The following is a 20876-nucleotide window of genomic DNA, read 5'->3' as shown; positions in this document are numbered from 1 at the left end:
ATGACTTCTTCACTTTAAATGAAAAGGTGGCTTGACAAGAGGAACCAGGCCCTGAGGAGCAATACTGCCCCCTAATGGAGCACCCAAAGTAGTGTCCTAATCACTAAATACTGTACAATACTGGATAAACAACAGAAAGAAAAACCCAGAGGCGTGATGAATTTTGTTTTATAATTATCAATAATATAGATACAACAATATCTGTACAACAGATTATAAATACATAAAGACCAGTCGGGCAAAAGAAAAAAAGAGCTGTACTAACAGACTCTAGACTCAATTTTATGAGAAACAATGTAAAATGTTTACACTCGATTGATTAACTACAGCAGGAAGAAACAAATGGAGTACAGGAGTAAACAACACAACATATTTGATACTCCAAGTGCACTGTTGACAACAGATTTTATTCTCAAATTATTTTTTTTTCCAGAAGTGCACAAGTAGAAATAACCTTCAATCTGTCGGCATAGAGCCTGCAGATCAAATACATTTTTCTCTCTTATGGGTGCAGCACACATTCTCCCAACAATGTTTAATCATTCATCAAATATAAGAACTGGAAGCCAATTAAAGACATTAAAGAAACTGGGGGGAAAACAACGGGTTAGATATGTTTTTGGCCGATCCAGAGTCTCCTTTTAAATATAGTGCCAAATCTAATCACTTAATCACTGGAGGTAAAGCATTTTAGAATCTTACCTACACTTACTCAGTATATATTTACACTGCTGACCATGTGAAGTTCTCAAAATGAAAGGCACATAGGCAGAACATCTTTAAGGTAAACATTGCAAAGTCTCTGTATGAACTCCAGTGGATGAGGAGGTAAATATTGATACAACTCTCATTCACACCCTGTAAAGAAAAAAAATGAATTGTTCCTCTCAGGTTCTGCCTTATTGAAATCAACTAATGTAACGAATTCCAGTCAAGGTGTAATGTAATAATGTAATTAAGTTCTAAAACCCTACTCGGTCTGCAGTGATTCACTGATTTACACCTAAGGCATACAAGACTATGCTGAGTTGTGCAAAGGGGTGGCAGAGTTACTACGTGGTACTGCAATGCCTCCATTTCAGATTTCAAAATTAGATACAGTTTCCTGTGCTCTCAGAACAATCTAGGGACTGTATCATTTTATTCATTCAGTTCATTTGCACCAAGTAGTTTATAATGGGAAAAAAAAATCATCATGCACATATTTACACTGTGTTTCACAATAAAACCCAAGCAATTTATAACAACGTTGTCGATCCAACATATCCATTTCAGAGAGCAAGTAGTGCAACACACTCTTGCTGATATGCAAACAATATATCTCTCTCTCTCTCTCTCTCTCTCTCTCTCTCTCTCTCTCTCTCTCTCTCTCTCTCTCTCTCTCTCTCTCTCTCTCTCTCTCTCTCTCTCTCTCTCTCTCTCTCTCTCTCTCTCTCTCTCTCTCTCTCTCTCTCTCTCTCTCTCTCTCTCTCTCTCTCTCTCTCTCTCTCTCTCTCTCTCTCTCTCTCTCTCTCTCTCTCTCTCTCTCTCTCTCTCTCTCTCTCTCTCTCTCTCTCTCTCTCTCTCTCTCTCTCAAACACACACAAAAAGATCACTGAATAAAGGCAAATCTTCAATTGACTTGCACTGCACAATTTCCATATTAGGCCAAGATAGGGCTTTATTAGAATAACCTCAGCATAGTGACCTTCACTAGAACAGTAAACACATCATTCAATATAAAAACCTCTTGATAAATTACAATGACTTCATAAGAGTGTTTCTGTCCAGAGTAAGTGAGAACTAAGGTGCCTTATTCAAATGATACTGAAGTGCATTTTCCTGTACAAAAAAAAAACTAATTTGTTTAGACAAAAAAATTGATTTGTAGAAACACAATATATACACACACACACACACCTCCTCTGCTTCCAGACAAAGACAGACACACACTGCTGGTTTCTGACAGAATCACTGAAAGTGACTGAGTAGCGAAATAGGCGAATAAATCTATTTTGAATCACCAATGTTAGTACATCTCAATTTCAAAGTTCAAAAACATCAGCAGGAAAGTGCTTTTCTTACAGACATAAACACTCACTCATTGTCTCTAACCGCTTATCCAGTTCAGGGTCGTGGTGGGTCCGGAGCCTACCTAGAATTACTGGGTGCCAGTCCTTCACAGGGCGACACACACACACACACCTACAGACACTTTTGAGTCGCCAATCCACCTATCAACATGTGTTTGTGGACTGTGGGAGGATACTTGTGCACCTGGTGGAAACACATGTGGACAACACACCAAACTCCTCACAGTGGGATTTGAACCCACAACCTCCAGGTCCCTAGAGCAGTGTGACTGCAACACTACCTGCTGCGCCACCGTGCCGCCATCCAGACATAAACAGTTCCTCTGAAATGTGCTTTTTATACAGGCCTACAACTACATCAACAACAATTAAAGCTGATTATTCTTGTGGACACACATCTGAAGGGATGTACCTTAAAAGACCTTTACAAATTTTACATAACAAAAAAGATTTTTATACACTATGTCCATATAAAAATACATCCCTTTATTTGAAATATACCCACAATGGCTTGGTTCTTGGATAAATATCTACACTATGAAGATGCATGGGACCAAAAAATATATATATGAAAGCTTTACAAATATGCACAGTTTTACTACTACATTTAACAGAGACTTGTCTATTCTTACCCTGTTTCTCCCTTTTTCTCATCCTGTAAAACCACAGAAAAGCCTTAGATACCACCAAGCATTATCCCATTAGTCAACATACAAACAACTACAGACAGTGCTTACATTTTCAGGGCCCAATTCAGTCAGAAAAATAATCTGACTGGCAAAATTTATCATTCTTCCTCCAAAACCTAGTGTAATTTAAATTGCAGTCAGACAAAGAAACTGGAACCTCACAAACTCAGGATCAAGCTAATTTTGCCTCATACACTGTAAGATGCAAGATGCCTGCCCCATATCTATTTGTGCATTAAATCAACAAAAGAGCAGGCAGAAAAAAAAGTAGTCTACCCCACAATCACAGAAACTAAAAAGTACCAAAACATGTGAGTGAGTTATAGCAAGTAAAACAAAAAACAACTATAGCCAAATAGTATTAAACAGACTATCTAGATATAGCAGCAAGGATCTTGGCAGATCATTTGGTGTGTAACAGATATTGCACTTCTGAGCTAAGCAAGAAATAATAAAACAGAATTGAATGTGCAACAGGAGAAATGTGTTGGCACAGGGAGTGCAGTAAGAAAGGAGGAAAACTGGAGGTGTATGTATTAACAGCCATACTATTAATCCCTTTCATTAATCTGGACCCTTGCACTGGGTCAGCTATTTACTTGCCCTGAAAGTTGCTCAGCTCCATATCATCCTTACGCCGTCTTTGCTGGGCAAAAGTGAGCTGAAAGGATAAAGTTTGGCTTTGGCTGGATACTTCTGGCCAGCAATGTCTACTTCATAATCACCACGGTTGATAAATTCAGGGGTGACCACAGTGGGGTTGCCATCTAGGCGTGGGGGCTGACAAAACCCAGGCACCACATGGCGCTCGAGTGTGTAACTGTAGGCGCTGCTGGTAGTCACACCCACTAACTCTCCATTGCGGTAGATAGGCTCCCCCCACCACGGCCACAGGTCCAACTCTGTGTCATGGTCTTCCAGCACCAGCATGATGAAGCGCCGTGTAACACCCTCCTGACGCTGTTTCAGCAGAGCCTCCCTCCCTAAGAAATCTGTATGCTGAGAGAGAAAGAAAAGAGGTATATCACAATCCAAGTTCTACTGTAAGTAAATTAAGTTTGCTAAATTTATATTTCAACGAAAATTTAAGAGGGCAATTTTATTTTTCTTTGCTTAGCTCAGTGGTTCTCAAATTTTTCTATCATTCCCCACCTCAAACGAAGGGGAATTTCCGTGCCCCACCTGTACCATAAATGGTAATGAACATGGAAATTTACAATTTTCTAATTTATTGAAGTAACATTAACTTCTATCTCTAAATCAGTAGCTTAGCATTATAACACCACATACAACATTTACATCACTATTCAAGCATTCAAAAATACAAAACATTGGCCACTAATTAAACTGTGCTTCAGTTTCTCACTTTTAAATCTTTCCAAAAATGAGCAAAGGCAGGTACCAGGGCGTAGAAGTGAGTTTGATACTGAGGGGGACATATTTCCTGAGTCAAAGCCCACCCCATTCTCAAAATATTAGATAGCTATAAGCTGATTCCTGTAGATAAGGCAGTAAACTACTGCATTTATAATGATGTGTAACAGCATTTAATTAACATTAATGTTAGAGAGTGAAAATACGTCCCAAACAGCACACTATGGAACTTGAAACAGAAACACAGATAATAATTATATACATTAAAAAAGTAGAAAAGTTAATGTTCAGTATCAAGGTTAGCAAATCTACCTAATTCTCCAATTCTGCTTAAACAAATAAAAAGAGTACAATTACAGACTATTACTGACCTTATCAAATTTGACACGGAATTCACGGCCACATTCCAGGGGTGTAGTGAAGGAATCCAGGTCCTGTCCCCAGAAGGCAAAAAACTTCTCAATGCGGAGGCTACGCAGGGCATAGTAGCCTGCATTACGAATGCCATATTTCTGACCCACTGACATCACCTCATTATACACATGCAACGCATACTGGGGAAAAGAATTTGAGAGAGAATATATTAAATACAATTTTAATAGGATGTGGTACTGCAGCATGTGCTTTTGTTACTCACCTCTATAGGGATGTACAGCATGAAGCCTGGCTCTCCAGTATGAGTCATACTCATTACCCTAATTCCATTGGCATAGCCCACACTCATTTCCTGCAGTTATCACAAAATGCTTTCAGAAACATAACATTTCCATCAGAAAACAATATAATTATTTATAGCATGTGTTATTAGTCCTTGATTCAAAACAATAAAATATATAAATACAATATACAAATTTAGTATTATGTTACAAGTAATTGGCCAATAATCAAGTTTTATATACACAAATTAATACATGTAAATTTGCACTCTCTTTTTGTACAAAGTCAGTTGTTGTTATACAGTATCTTTATGTCAAAACGTATTACATTACAATACACTTTTAAGCTCTGGCCAGTAAGGTGGAACAAATTTCACATTTGTGAAAAATAATTTTCCATTTATTGGCTCATTACAAAACCATTAGCATGGATTAGGGCATGCATCATGTAAATTATATCTATATTAAAAGGGGCATTTCCATTTCAATTCACATGTAAATGAGGAACGAGTGCAGAAGCATGTATTTCATACAGAAGTTGACTAAATAATCTTGCCAATGCCTCTGCCTACCACTCACCTTACAAAACAGGGAAGGGAAGTGTTCTGGAGTCATAGACACATAAGAGAGTTCAGACAGCACATCCATTGCCCGAGGTCCAATAAGATTCAGAGCTGCAAGGGGTGACATTTCAAAGAGAAGAAAATGCATAGTTCTTACTGCAGGAAGCCAATGTCAATAATATGTCAATAATAAATTACATAATAATCATGTCAACAATAATAATCATGTCAATAATAAATTACAAAAATAAGCGTCCTATATTCGCCTACAATGGACTGTGCTAATAAAATATTTTCCTTTGTAGAAACTGACACAGTCACACATTCACTTTCTTACTCTAACACTCATTATTTCTCTCATTCACTCACCAGTGTATTTCCAGCTGACATCCTCCAGGTGAAGCTGGGGATCACTGGGCATGTGCCTCTTTATCCAAGACCAGCAATGCACTTGCTGATCCGTAGGCGAGATGATGAAGAAACTAGGGGTTTACACAAACATTATGCATATTAATTACAGCACTTCAATTAATACACTGCTTACCCACATTAACTGAAAATGTTTAATGCTGACAAAAAAGTTCATAAGTAATTTACATATAAAATGCACATTTAAAGAGACAGAAAAATAAATCCCTACACCAACCTGTTTTTACTAAGGCGCACAACGCTACAGTCATTCTCATAGCCACCTTTCTCATTAAGCATTCCTGTGTGGACAATGTGACCCACAGGAACATCCAGATCATTGGCACACAGCTGCTGGAGCAACTCTAGGGCTTGGTCCCCACTTGACTAACAAGGAAATAAAGGTAGATAAGGAATGAAGTAATAGGCAAGGAGTCAAGTATTTCAAAACATATTTACAAGCTTAGTTGAGATTCTAAATGCACTGTAATTTCACCACAACAGCTGCACATTATGGAGATAAATTGTTGCAAACTATTTTGTTGTTGCAATAATTAATGCATTATTTGCAGCACATCCACTAATTATGAAGAGGAATTGGTGCCAAATTGAAAAGCAATAACTACAATAGGACACTGAAATGCAATCCACACACGTCATTGCTTTTGCAAACTAACATAATTAAAAGCAAAACCCTTATAACCCGTTCATGTTGCTTGACCTCTTTACTGAAAAACAATACTAGGATTTGCAGTTTAAAAATTACATGCTCAATTAGTGTCAAAGTTTAATACAGTAACCTCAAAATGTAATCAGTACACAACTGTATTGCTTTACATCATAAGGCACTCCAAAAAAATAAACGTTTCATTGAAATGCAATTCGGGGCGGCACGGTGGCGCAGCAGGTAGGTGTCGCAGTCACACAGCTCCAGGGACCTGGAGGTTGTGGGTTCAATTCACGCTCCGGGTGACTATCTGTGAGGAGTTGGTGTGTTCTCTCCGTGTCCGCGTGGGTTTCCTCCCACAGTCCAAAAACAAACGTTGATAGGTGGATTGGTGACTCAAATGTGTCCGTGAGTGAATGTGTGTGTGTGTGTGTGTGTCTGTGTGTGTGTCTGTGTTGCCCTGTGAAGGACTGGCGCCCCCTCCAGGGTGTATTCCTGCCTTGCGCCCAATGATTCCAGGTAGGCTCTGGACCCACCACGACCCTGAACTGGATAAGTGGTTACAGACAATGAATAATACAACACTCTAGTTACTCACTGTAAGTTCAAACTTGGTGAAAGAAGACATGTCAATGACGCACACGGCCTCTTTACAGCACTTTACCTCAGCTCCTACAATATCAAACCAGTCCGGCTTGTAGAAGGTTTTACTTTGGTCCAAGGCCAGTAAATCTGCAAGGTTTACAGAGAAACAGGTTGAAGACAAATGCAAAGACTAAAAACATCTCAGAGGACTTTTCTCTTTTTGTTTGTCCTTTATTTGCTTGACAGTATGTTAGGTCAGTACCTAAACTAGGTAGTACCATGAATGAAAAATTTTTTTTATTAATATACTACTATTTGAATTATTTAAAAAATGATGACTTAAATAAAATAGTTTCTCACCCTTCCCAGCTGGGACAAAATATTTGGCACGCTCAAAGCCATGTTTCTCCATCCAGCGTGCCCCCTGGGTGTCTAATCTGTCATACAGGGGGCTGGTGCGCAGCTGCCTGCCTGTCTGGAAGTCCCACCTTGGGACTTTCAGTTCATACAGCAGAGCTAAAGCAACCAGAGAAGGGAATGGAAAAAGAAAGGAACTAAAATCCACTGAGCCAGGTTCAGCAAATCTGAGTGTGACTAAATGTCAACTGTATTGTGAACTAAGAACTGTAACAAATAACAAATTATTAATTAATAATAAATGAGCAATTCATTCAAGAATTGTATATGCTAAACCAGAATATTTTTGATACTTACGCATGACCTCCATTACACGATGGCGCAGAAATGTGCGGCTGCTTTGAAGATTGCCAAAGCGCTTGATGTCTAATGGCCATACATTGGCACTTGGATAACCATAGGTCATCCATTCAGCCAAGTACCTGATTTTAATAAATATTTAAGAATGTTAGTGTAAAAAAAACAACAAGAATAACCAAACAAATCAAGCAAAAGATGAAATACAAGAAATATTAAATTAGAATATCTTCTTCTTACTTGCCAGCTCCACCTGCGAAGGACAAGCCAGAGGAGTTCATGCCGGCCAGGACAAAGTAACCATGCACACCAGGAGTCTCCCCCATTAGACAGCGCATGTCTGGGGTGAAGGACTCAGGACAGTTCACCAGCTGGTGGATCTCACATGCGTCCAAGCTCGGCATTCTCCTCAGCAGGGCATTCAACATGGGCTCTGAAGTACACAGGAAAAAGAGAAGCACAAACTGATAAAGATAAAAGTTATTTTCAGATGATATATATTTGCAAATTTGTTTTTTGTCCTTGCCCCCCACTGCTTCCAACTTTGGAATGTGATTTTAGTTTTCTTAGACAAAACTAAATCTGAAGTGGTAAACAGATTAAACAGTGGGTGGCAACATATATACTTCCTGGCAGCTCAGAATATTTACAGTCATCCTTAATACCTTTACACAAATGTCAAAATACACCTGTCATGGAGATAAAATATGACTGAAATGGAGGCAGTAAATCTTTATCATTATGTGTTTGTTTCCAAGAACCCTAGACAAATCCAATATGCAGGATTCTACCACAGAAAAATATAGTGATTAGGACCATCATAAGGTAAGATTTTTTACTGATTATATAGAATGTGAAAATATAATGCTATACCATAATTACTGTATCACTACAATATCTATTAGACTTAACTGCTGTTAGAAACAATTACACCTTTCTTCTCATCTTCTGCAAACAATGTTGTTAGAAATTTGTTCCCTCTCTATTCAAATAAACAAAAGTGAAAAGTTTCATGTCAAAGATAAATGTGCAGTGAATGCGTTGATAAGCTAGACTCACCAAAATGGTCCCAGTCCTCCTGCATGTTCTGGATTTCTAGTTGATTGCGTCCCTCAGTGAAGATGGGTTTCGGGTTCTTTTCAAAGCCTCCTGATAAAACACCACCCTGCCAGGCTCGTACATAGATGCGTCCATCCATGTCCATAACCACTACACAGTTATATAATATACAGTCAACCTCTTGAGCTCAGTAGACACTAGAACCAACTCAATACTAATTTAACCCTTTCAAGTTAGAGCTATTTCTTTCATTTTGATCTGAACTTTTTAACCTTCAATGTCAAGAAGTAACAGAAGAATTGTATAATAGATGAAAATGTGTAAAGGATAACAAGGAATGTTATCAACAATAATTCTGCAGAGGACACAAAGGTGCTAATGAGTACACATTTAGAATCCTTAATTTCACACAGGATTTCTGGGGTGTTTTTTTCTTAGTTAACTACATTTGGTGTTTTAGTAATAAATGTCAATTCTAAGGGTTGAGTAATGATTTTTTTTAAAAACAACAATAAGTTACTAATCAATTATACAATTTACCAATTATCTCATGTATGTGTTTGTTTGTACTGTATATATCTGAAATAAGAAAACAGACAACTTGACTGTGTCCAGCATCACCTGGTGTTTTGGGTAGCATAGGCTCCTGTAGAGATTTGGTGAGGAGGTAGAAGTGTTCACAGCCATGCAGGGGCACAGACACTTTCACTTCGCTACTCTGGCCGAGCTCATACGCCCACTGAAACATCAACAAACAGAAAAATGTCCACTTCTAATAGAGGGTTCTTTGTGTACGTAAGCCACAATTAGCCACAGCACATGCATGTATATGCACATATTTGCAGGCTCACACACATACACGCAAGACTTTTATTAGCAAGCAAAAACAACACACGTAAATGACAATTTAAGTCATCAGTACTGGAGTGCTAAAGAAAAGTATTTTTCAACCTGTCCAGCACAGTTGACAAAGTACTCGCACTCTATGTTGCCTCTGTCTGTCTCCACTCCTGTGACATGACCCTTTTCTACAAGAACATGGTTCACACTGGTTCGTTCATGGATCTGGACTCCTAGAATAAACATATTAAGATATATGTGGAAACAGCACTGCAAAACATGTCTATAAATCAAACAACAAAAATCTCACCATGCCCTACTGCTGCTACAGCAAGTGCATGATTAACATCTGGCGATGATACCACAGCATCTCCTGGGAGATGGAGAGCACCCACCAAATCATGAATGTTGACCAAGGGATGAATCTTGGCAATGTCTTTGGGTTTGATAACATCACAAGCAATCCCAAGTACCCTACAAGACATCAAGAATGAAATGGCATCAATTTAGTGTTTACATAAGTTGTTTACATATTCCAAATTACACAGTCCAAGGCATTCACAATTTTCATATATTTTACTGTTTAATAATAGTGCATGGAAAAGCCTAGCAACCTTACAATATTTATGATATCGAGAAAAATGCAATGCCTACTACACCAACAACTCATTTCTTTTTTTGATTCAGATTCAAAAGTCTGTGAGTAGGTGTGAGTTTGTGTGGCCCTGTGAAGGACTGGTGCCTCCTCCAGGGTGTGTTCCCACCTTGCGCCCAGTGACTCCGGATAGGCTCCGGACCCACCACGACCCTGAATTGGATAAGCGGTTTCAGACAATGAATGAATTAATTAATTATTTTGATTCAGTGTTTATTTCTTGGTATCACTGATCTCTTATTTCTGTTGGTATCCTAGTTGAATGTTATTTTAAATGTGAAATTATTAGCCCTAGATAGGAGGCATTCCCTGAGTAGACAGTAAAAGCACTGCTGTATTTGTGACTAAGAAAGTTGTATACATTTCTTAAAATTAACAGTTAAAAACTACTATTCAAAATGAACAGGTAACCCATATATGTCTTCTGAGATTTTGATGCAATGCTGATAAGGATAGCATGAGGTCATTTTGATGGTGGGGAAACAAGAGCACCCAGAGGTAATGCACAGAATGGGGACAACCCAGAAAACAATGACCCAAGGCAGTAATTAAATCCCCAAATCTATGACACTGTGGTGTACAGAGACAGTACCTGTTGAGCACCGTGATACCCCTATATTATAAATATTATATTACATAATTAATACATTGTATATTATATAATGCGTATAACACATTAATTATTCAATTATACGTGCAATGGATACACTTGGTTACCTCAAATTAATACTATTTCATTTGGCATCCCATCACTGCTGTAAACAATAATGATTCATACATTTTCTCTACATTGCTGCATTTTACATTAGACCACTGATTTTGTTTACACCTTAACCATTTATTAAAACAAAAAATATGAAAGAAACTATTTACAACCAGTTATGCCAGCACTGCTTTCATTTATATTTAGATAGTCACCATTTCAGTGTTAAACTTTATACAGGTCATTGGAGACACTTATTTTGTATTTATCTGATTAAGGAAAGGACATTTTAGCTTATGGCTTAAAAGTGGGGAGAGAGAGGGGGGAAAAAATAAAAAGAAAAGAAAATTACTTGAGCCTTGATGCCAGACGCTTCAGGGAAAGGAAACGATCCTGATTCTGAGCCAAACAGAGTGAACCGGTCCTGACAAAAGCTAGAGAACACATAACCACAATCACTCCAACTCCCATACACTTTTAGCAGCTTTTCCAATTTTTAGCAATTTTTTCCAAAGCTTGTAATTTGTAAATTTGAAATTGTCACACCTGTTTTTACTCCAGTCTCCTCCTCCAAACGCTCATAGAGTGCATTAGAATAGTCTGCCATTTGGCTCTCAATGGAAATAGGTTTGGCAACACTTACTATTCCTGCACATAGCCGGGTTGTGCCTGCTCCAAGTCTGAAATAAACCCAATCAAACAATGAACCGTTATTGTGTCTGTATTTCACTAAGGTGTGTCATATCATGAAAAGACTTCAAATCTTTTATTATCAATTATATATTGATAATATATTGATACAAATAATTATTTGTATAATTATCAAACTAAACAAAAAACAAACAAACAAATAAAAAACAACAAGAGCCATTTCTTACTTCCGTGTTTCAAAATAATTTGTATATCTTATTGCATTACACAGTGTATTTTTTGTCAGATACTAACCTCCCCTGTTCTAAGAGCACAACCTCTGTCCACCCTAACTTGGCAAGATGGTAGGCAACAGATGTACCAACAATTCCACCACCACATATTACCACTCTGGCCTGGCTGGGTAGAGGTGTGGGATGGCTGTCATGAGCAGTGCTTAAAAAGCGAATTGAGCCCCACAGGCCCTGATGGTCCAGTCTTGATCCACACCATTTAGTATCTGAGAAGAACCGAGGGAGAAGGGCAGGCGAGAGGGCCCTAGAGCTCCACACACAGGTGTGCATGGCTCTTCCACCTATAGAACAACATATAAAGAAATATATAATCTTGCAGTTATACTCATTAATAGCTCATACTTTGGCCATTTTCTCATTAAATAAAATGAAACCTATGTAAACAGGCTGCAGAGTACAACTTCGGCTAAACAAATTAGAAGAACATGAAGCCAGTGTATCTTGCACCAAATATATCAAATCAAAAATCACACCAAACAGAGACCGTTTCAATGCATATAATAATAATAATAATAAAGGAATTTTTTACACATCACCTAATACTAGCATTTTAAAAGGCATTGCTTAAATTAGCTACTTCTAAGATTGGGACCAAGTACACAAACTCAAACTGCTCCAACTTATGGATGTCTTAAACTTACATTATTGCTCTGAACTGTTTGTGACAGTAGCTTATTAGTTTTGAACCAAGTGATTGATGATCTCTGAAATAACATTTGTGCTTTGAATCTTGGAGCTTAAAATTCACCAAGGACAGCGAGTAGAATTACAACTAACGTTGAAACTAACGCTAAACTCCCTTATGTTTTGTTCTGCAGACACTTAATTTAGATCAGATGTGGTGATTTAGGGCTGAAACAAACCCCAATTTCTTCAGTGTCAGTTCAACATATACATTTAAGGCGATGGAGTGTCTTAAAGATAGCGAGCATTGAACGGTGTTCACTTTTGAACGCTTTTCTGTGTGGCGAGATGAATACTTTAAACGTTACGACTAGCTAGAGCCTAACAGCCGTAGAAGTCAACCAAAATATCCTCGTCCGATTTTTAGCAAGTTAGGCAACATTAGCGAAATGTTACACTTGACAAGTTATAGACGTTATTTAGAAACATTTTTAAGCTTGTCAGGCACCGACATTGAGTTCGTTATCTTCCACTTAGTGTGTATGAGTCCTCAAGGTTAGAACAGTAAACACAGTATGTCAACTTGGTCACTCTTACAGCAGTTTCTGATTCTAATTTTCCGTTCCACCTTAAATGCTGCAGTAGTTAGCTAACACTACTGTTTAAAGTTAAAAGGGAATTTCAAATTTTACAAAATTATTGGTTTAAGTCTGTAGATGCATTATCTAGATGATAATCATGTGCAACTATAGAGTTATAGCCAAATATGTGTTTATAAAATGAACCTGTCCAGTGGCATCTGTATAATTTAAGGTTACCTGTTAATCCCACTCCTCCTCCAAATGATAGTATTTAATTATAAGCCTTGCCCAGTCACTAACTAACTTCACTGGAAAAAAGAAAACCGACACAGTCTGAGGACTGTCAAAATTAACTCGGCGGTAAAGCCAATATTTAGGTGACATTAGCTGATCTCCGGGTAGTTAGCTCGCTCGCTAGCTCTGTGGCCTTTGCTGCTGTTGGATGTTGTTCTTCTTCTTCCTCCGCTCCCGAGTCAGACCCTGAGACATAGCGCCGCTCTCCGTCCACATCCAAGAAGTACAACATATATTTTTTATTATTTATTTATTTATTTTTTTTGACTACGAAAATTGTAGATAAGATGATATGCCTTCTAAACGACATTTATGGTGGAAAGGAAAATCAATAAGTAACACCAGCCTTGTCAAAATATTTCAGGTGGATTTGGACAGTAAATGTAAGGAAATGGCGACCGCTTGTTCATTTTTGCTTAGGTAAATGTTTAGTGAAATAATGGACACATTTCTGTGTAAATATGTTGACTGTGGCACATTCTTCTTAACTATTATGGCCCAAGTTCTTAAACTCGTCTGTTGCTTGTTCGTTTAGTATTCCTCAAACTGGCAACCAATTCGAGCTTCACTTCTGGGAAGGAGGCAAACAGCTCCCTCCAGTGTTTTGAAAGTCTATTATAGTTCCGATTTTAAACGCTTGGTGTCAGTATTACACATTGTTCCTTTAAGAAAAACGTTAACCGTGAGGGAACGTTCCCAACAACCAAAATAGAATATTCTGGGAACATTCGAAGAACACGTTTTTTTTTAGCATTCTAACTCTTAAATTAAACGTAAAAGGGTGAAAATAAAACAGAAATATTCCACATAATTTTCAGAGTAGTAACACTGTTGTGCTCTGCACTTCATTGGCTAAAATTTGGCTAAATGTAAATACGCTGGGAACCAGGCCCAGAACTCAGGATGTTTTCTAAACCTTTTTTCACTAGTATTATATTTTAGCTGCCAAAATATGTCCATCGGGCCAAAAAGACCTCTAAAGACAGTAAATTACCCTAACACTCATCCTCACACCCCTTTTACACAATGAAAATACAACAAATAAATAATAATAATAATAAACTCAATTAGAACATTATCTATTTTTAATAAAGTATGTTTTTTTTTTACTCTCGGCTCACCAGTGTTTTCTAGTTTTGGTGGTTGGTGTGTGATCCTTCTGTGTTTCAGCACACTGTAGTTTTGGCTGACAACAGTGGATCATTCTCAGTGCTGCAATGACCCTAATGTGGTTGTGATGTGTATGAGTGGATCAGACACAGCAGTGCTGCTGGAGTTTTTAAACATTGTGTCCACCCACAAACCTACCTCACTGGTAGTTTGGTAGTCTGCATGCATCAGTCTCCAGTGTAACGCTGTAGTCTAGAGGAAAGCCAGTTGGATACCTACTTCAACATTCTGCATACACACTTGCCCTATGCTGTGTTCTGCCATTCACCTGTAAAATATACTCTCACATACTCCAATTGCAGACTGTTAGTACTGCAGGCAAAAAAAAAAATTAGACACATTAGGCACATAATTAGAATTTAGCAGAAAATGACTGAAGGAACACCATACCCATCGCTTGGATCAACTTCTCTCTCACTGTTCTTGATTGCTATGCTTGAACCTGAAAAACACCTGGCCATCACAGAGCATCACGCACTCACATATACACTCACACACTGACCTATTGATACTTTTTGCATGGCCAATCCTCCTACCAGCATTTGTTTTTGGATGGTGGGAGGAAAATTAAGTACCCAGTGGAAATTGAGTATCCACGCCGACATGGGGAAAACACAGCAAATTCCTCACAGACAGTGACCCAAGGCAAGGAATGAACTCACAAACCCAGAATCCTGGAGATGTGTGACAGTGACACTATCTGGTGCTCTGCTATAAATTTATAAATTTCTGCTATAAATAAATTTAATGATTAAATTATTGAGTGATTTCTTTTTCATTTTGTCAAACATGGGCATATGTTCTCTGATGAGAATAATGAAATATGAAACGCAATTGTTTTATTTATTAAGTTAAATCCTAAAGTAATTCTTAATTACCAATTCTGATTGTTTTGAATTGTCTGCATATATTTTTTTAATTAACATCTGGCATCCTGCATTTTGTTGTTCTTCCTTCAAAAAAGGCAAGCAATTTTTTTCCACTGGTTTAGCGGAGGAGTATTTTTACAGGTCAATCTATTCTAGTGCTTAGATTTACTGACAAACATGAAGTTTCTTTGCAGCAGTGAATCCCATCTTGAGAGTAGAAAGTGTAAAGTCTGAAGTCAATGTATAAGGCCCTCATCAGTGTGCAGTAGCAATGAGATTGATACAGCAGATCATATAAATAAACCCCATGTGAAAACTATGATGTTGCTAACATTAAGAGACATTCTAACTGTTTTTGTTCTCACTCTGTCACAGTATATGCTAGCTACCTGTTGGACGTGTCCCTTGGCCTTTAAAATGTAATTGATTTTCTTACCCCATTGCTTAGGTTCTAGGGTGCCACTTAGCAAGCATTCATTAAAACTCATGAGTCAGAAGCCACAGCAGGGAGACTAATTAACTAAACTTTAAGCCTCAATCAAAAATCACAGCTCAGGCAATTTTTTTTCTTACATCAGGACAGAGGCTTTAAAAAACAATACACTGTTGAGTGGCAGTGATGCACTAGCTGCATTATGTAACATTACATTTGTTGTTAGCAGATTTATCTGTCGATGTAGGCATGATGTAGAGATGTTGAAGCTGTGATATGCTGCTTGTGTTTTAGAGCAAATAATTCACATACAGGAATATGAATTAAATTAAAGACAATGTTCATGGTTGTAATCTAAATACAATTTTGATAAAATTCAGATGTTTCTTCACCATTTGCTAGTCATCAGTGTCAGTAAAAAAATGAAAAAACCTGTCTCAGTCTGGTGTGTTAGTCTTTCTTTCTATGCTCATGGCACAACAGAGGTAATTCCAAATGCTGAAAAGCATGAACTAAGATGAGGATATTGCTCTATTCCTGTTCCATATATTCATAATATTGAGTTATTTTTGCCGTTTCTTATTACTTAAGGTGGAAATGTCTCCAAATTCTGTAGATGGCTAACTGCATTACCGAAAGGGCTACAAAAATAAACAACTCGAGTTACCAGAGTTTCTGTGGTAATTCAAACAGTGAATAAAAACTTACAGACAAATTAAACTTCACCCACGTACAAACAACCGTTAATTTTTCCCTCAAAAAATACCATTTCACCTTAAAAGACTGTGCACTTTTAAACAAAAACAAACCAAAGAGAACTGTGTTTCCCCTCTATTGTAGACGTTCCCTTTAACATCAGGCAACATATTTCTGACATTTCATTGTTTTTATTCTGTAGGTTAGAGTCATTCAAATCTTTGGTTGCCTAGTTCTTACCACCAATGTACATATTCTGACCTGAATGAGGTTTAATTATGCAGAAACTCTGAAAATTCAGTGGAATTCCATTTTAAAAAGATGAACATAAAAGTGTTGCACGGGGCAGCAGCAATCCTTAAAATGTGTGCTAGAGACACCACTGCCCACTGTACTCACCAGGGGTTGCTCAAAATATCAGTGCTTTTTGGAATGTTTTATTTAGCATATTCTTTGAATGGCTGTTTTTTATTTATTTATTTTTATGTCCCAGTGCTTCAAGACAAGAATTGAGCAAGCACATTTTGAAGCATTGAGCCCAAGTTATTTTTGGTAAGAATTCTAATTAGTCTGTGATGTTTGAATCATATTTGCTTTTGCTGTTGGAAGAGATATGGGTTTCATGGTGTAACCATAGACATCATTTTCATGTTCAGTAAACTCACTGAGAGTGTGCTTGGGAAATTCACTCGTGTCCTAAACTCCCAAATAACAGAACTATAGTCCATCAGTGCACATAGATGATAATAAAAATAGTAGATACAAATGTCTTTAAAAATGTTAAAATAAATAAATAAAACAAAATAAATAAAAATTCATTTAAATAAAAACAAATTACTTCAGATGTCTGATCACATTTATCATATAATTTTTAAAAAATCTTGTTTTCCCGCTTAATATTTCATTCTAATGTAATGACTACCTGACTTGAAAGTGTTTTCTTTGTTTTTATTACATCACAGTGCACCAGAATACGAGAAAATATTATTAACCGGTAACATCAGACTTTTCCTCCCCTTTCCAAACACATCAACCTGTCACCAAGAGATTTCAGCTAGCAGAAAATGTGTTATGATTTCGGATTCAACGTGACTTTGAAGAAAATGTAGATCGTCCATCTCTAAGCACATAAGAGAAAACCTACTTTTCACATACAAAGATGAACATGGTATTCTACAAATATACCAAGAGTTTTGATGTAAAATCATCATAATCTTACTCTGGTGCATTCATGTAAAATATTCATTAGCAGTGAAAAATTACATCCACACTTACATCCAACAATACAACTAGTTATACTTTAGATAACATCCTCACACTAACCATCATCAATGCAAAAATCTCGGGGTAGGCCTACCGCATTTTCAAAAAGACACAAAATTTGTTCACATTATTTATTGTAATAAATATATTCAATTGTATGTACACTATTTCAACGTGTGCATTATGTACAAATTCACATCTCTTGCCAAGTATGAACAGATACACCTAAAGACATCTAAAGGTCCTTTGACGAACTGAGACAATAAGGAAATCTGTGCAGTCCAAATCTTGGACACAATCACTGATCTGGAATCTGACTCCAGTGAAATACTGGCTCACAAGTGTAACACTGTTCTGCTGAATGCAGTGGGTTGCTGTGCATTTGCTGAAGCTAGAAGCTTTGAGGTGAGCCTAAAGGACAGTGAGGCTTGTAAATGTTCAGTTTTTTACATTCAGATTCCACGAGGCTCAGCTGGAATGATATTTCTGATACATTCTTAGGCTAGTCTCCTTGTCTCTGTTAAGGGGAGTTCCTAAGGCCAAAAGCTACAAGGATTTTCTTAACACAGATGTACTCAGTTTAACACAAGTTTCCTCATTTTAAAAAACACGCAAATTGCCTTAGCAGCGATCCTTAAGGGCTCTGATTAGTGCGAATATTCCTCAAAGGCTGTTGAGAAAATGGTTTAAAGCTCAAGTCTCACCCTGCTCAGTCTGTTTTGTTGTCTTAGCCACTACACAATTCAGCATGATCCACAAGGGAATAACCTCCTGTAGCTTCATAATACTGCATTATAAAATCACCTCACTAATGGGCTGGGTGCTCATATCCACAATGGCATCGATTTAGCATGCCTCGCCCTCTCTCTCCCTGCATTAATCAGTGCTTAAGTGTAGGCTAGTACAGTCTCACTCTCAATCCAAAGCCTAAACATTCTAAAATGTTTGTTTAGCAGGCTGTGAATGCTGACAGCCACAGTGCTGGTCCCATATTTAAATGTGACATGACAATGTATGAGTAAAAAGATTCAAGCTGATAATTCTTCACTCATTAATATTCATCTTTTGAGCCTACCAGTGTATTTCTGTTACGTTCTTATATTAGCACTGATTGGTGCTAAGTTTTCTCAAAGACTGCTGAGAATGTGATTTCAAGGCAAGTCTTGCCCTGTTTTTGATGTTATTTCAACCAAAACACAATTCAGGAGAATCCACAAGAACAAAGCCTCCTGTAACCTAGAAATAATGCCTTATAAAATTACCAGAGTGATGGTCTAAGTGCTCATATCCAGTGTGCAATAAATTTAGCATCTCTCGCCTTCATTGAACAAAGCTAGCATGAAGAGAAGTACAGTCTGAGCCTCAGTCTGGGCTCAAGAACCCTGTAAGAGTGGGTTTGCAGGCTATAGGTGAAACAGAAACGGCCACAGTGCTGGTCCCACTTTTTGAGAACTGACATGATCCTAATTTCAGAGGTTCAAATCTAAGCATCCTAGGATGCTGGCTATGATTAAAACAATCCCTACAAAGATTTTCATGAGGCCCACTTCGCATTTTTCACCTTCTTGGGGCTAGTGTAGTTTGAACCTCAGTCCGGGCCCTAAAGACCCTCACAGGGCAAGTCAAGGCTGCAGTTTGTGGGCCTAATTTCAAAGGTTGATAACTAAGTATCCTAGGATGCCAGCTATGAGTAAAACAGCAGTGAAAATGATCCCTGCAAAAACTTTCATGAGACCTGCTTCGCCTTCTCCACCTTCTTTGGGCTCCTCCTCACACACAGAAATAACCCCAACAGAGGAGTTGCCCACGCTGACAGTGGACTTAAGCTCTGCGCCTGCTTCCTGCTTGGCCTCCACTGCCCAAGGAGCCACCTGCACCTTCATCTCCATCTCCTCCATCATCTGGTCCACCTGAGTGATCTCAGACTCCAGGTCTTTGAGGTCGGCCGTGTCGATGTTGGCATCTGCTTCATATTTCATGTTTTGTACGCTCATCGCCCTTGCTGCCACTGTGGTGGTGCTGCCCGTCATGCCCGTCTGGATGAAGTGTCTTGTGGGCACCTTAAGTGGGAAGCTCTGCCCAATCTCCAGGGACCTCTTCATGTCCACCTCCAGGATCTCCATGCTGCTGGTGAACAGCACCCACAGGCGTTCATACTCAGCCCTGTCGTCATTGCTGATGCTCTTGTCTTTGAGAAGCGCGGTGAGTTTGGTGCGGTTGGCCACAGCCAATTCCTGCGCCTTCTTGCGTGTCTTCTTGAGCTCCTCGCGTAGGTTCTGCGAGTCCGACGTGCTGCCCAGAGCCGAGACCAGGTGCCTGTAGCAGGCGGTCACTTTGTTCAGAGCGTCCAGCATCGTTTTGCATTCGTCTTTACCCATGTTTGGCCACCGGTACAGCAACAGACACTTGACCTTCTCAGGGTAGCTTGATTATATGGTCGAAATGAAGTACAAAATGACAGCAATGGTGCGTAATTGCGCCTCAGTTAGCGCGCCCTCTTCTTGTAGTTTCCTCGGCACAAGAGCAGCCATGCAAATACACTCAGCTCTCTCTCGTCACAGCAAATTCCTCTCCAACCATGGTCCCTGCTTCTGACGGAGAGCAGCCAGGCTTAACAATAAATGGATCTGTAAACAGCTTTACTTTTACCCTCAGAGATTAGTCCTCGAACGGTAGGCGGGTTAAAGCCATGTTCTTTCCCACACACACAGCTACACCAGACGCTCATACGTAACAAAATGCAAGCAAATGACAGGAGTTAAGGCTTTACCCCAAAACTCACAAACACGCACACGTCGTTTTAATTAATCCATCCAGAAGAGACGCAATTTGGCCCTCTGTAGTCTCGAAGATCAAGATGATTTACCCTCTCGTTAGAATTCACTGAAAACGTCCTTAAATCCACCTCCAGTCTGGCGAATACAACTGAAATGACGTTCTAATATCTTCGTTGTTTTTGTTTTGTTTTCATTGTTTTTTTTTTCCCTGAGAGCGGCATCCACCTCTGATCCGTTGTC

General features: G+C 38.5%; 2 protein-coding genes across 2 annotated transcripts; both read right to left on the bottom strand.

Annotated features, from left to right (window-relative positions):
- Positions 1-1569: 1569 nt before the first annotated feature.
- On the bottom strand, positions 1570-13577 carry LOC136709965 (pyruvate dehydrogenase phosphatase regulatory subunit, mitochondrial-like). The gene is given in 19 exon segments (XM_066685570.1): positions 1570-3410; positions 3413-3760; positions 4507-4689; positions 4773-4862; positions 5371-5465; positions 5724-5836; positions 6001-6149; positions 7028-7161; positions 7375-7530; positions 7729-7853; positions 7969-8161; positions 8788-8937; positions 9409-9526; positions 9739-9860; positions 9938-10101; positions 11338-11419; positions 11532-11665; positions 11931-12210; positions 13372-13577. Coding segments are annotated over 18 exon segments (2679 nt in total). The 5' UTR covers positions 12200-12210; positions 13372-13577; the 3' UTR covers positions 1570-3356.
- A 4291-nt stretch (positions 13578-17868) lies between these two features.
- si:ch73-167i17.6 (regulator of G-protein signaling 9-binding protein) lies at positions 17869-20876 on the bottom strand. The gene has a single exon (XM_066685272.1). The coding sequence runs from the start codon at positions 20235-20237 to the stop codon at positions 19509-19511; it is 729 nt and encodes a 242-aa protein (XP_066541369.1). The 5' UTR covers positions 20238-20876; the 3' UTR covers positions 17869-19508.

Source organism: Hoplias malabaricus, chromosome 11, assembly GCF_029633855.1.
Source record: "Hoplias malabaricus isolate fHopMal1 chromosome 11, fHopMal1.hap1, whole genome shotgun sequence".
Lineage (NCBI taxonomy): Eukaryota > Metazoa > Chordata > Actinopteri > Characiformes > Erythrinidae > Hoplias > Hoplias malabaricus.
The sequence above is the reverse complement of the archived record's forward strand: the minus strand, read 5'-3'. Positions and strand labels throughout refer to the sequence as shown.

Bases quoted from the DNA above. Each gene is read 5' to 3' on its own strand.
- si:ch73-167i17.6 (XM_066685272.1), bottom strand. From the start codon at position 20,237: ATGGGTAAAGACGAATGCAAAACGATGCTGGACGCTCTGAACAAAGTG.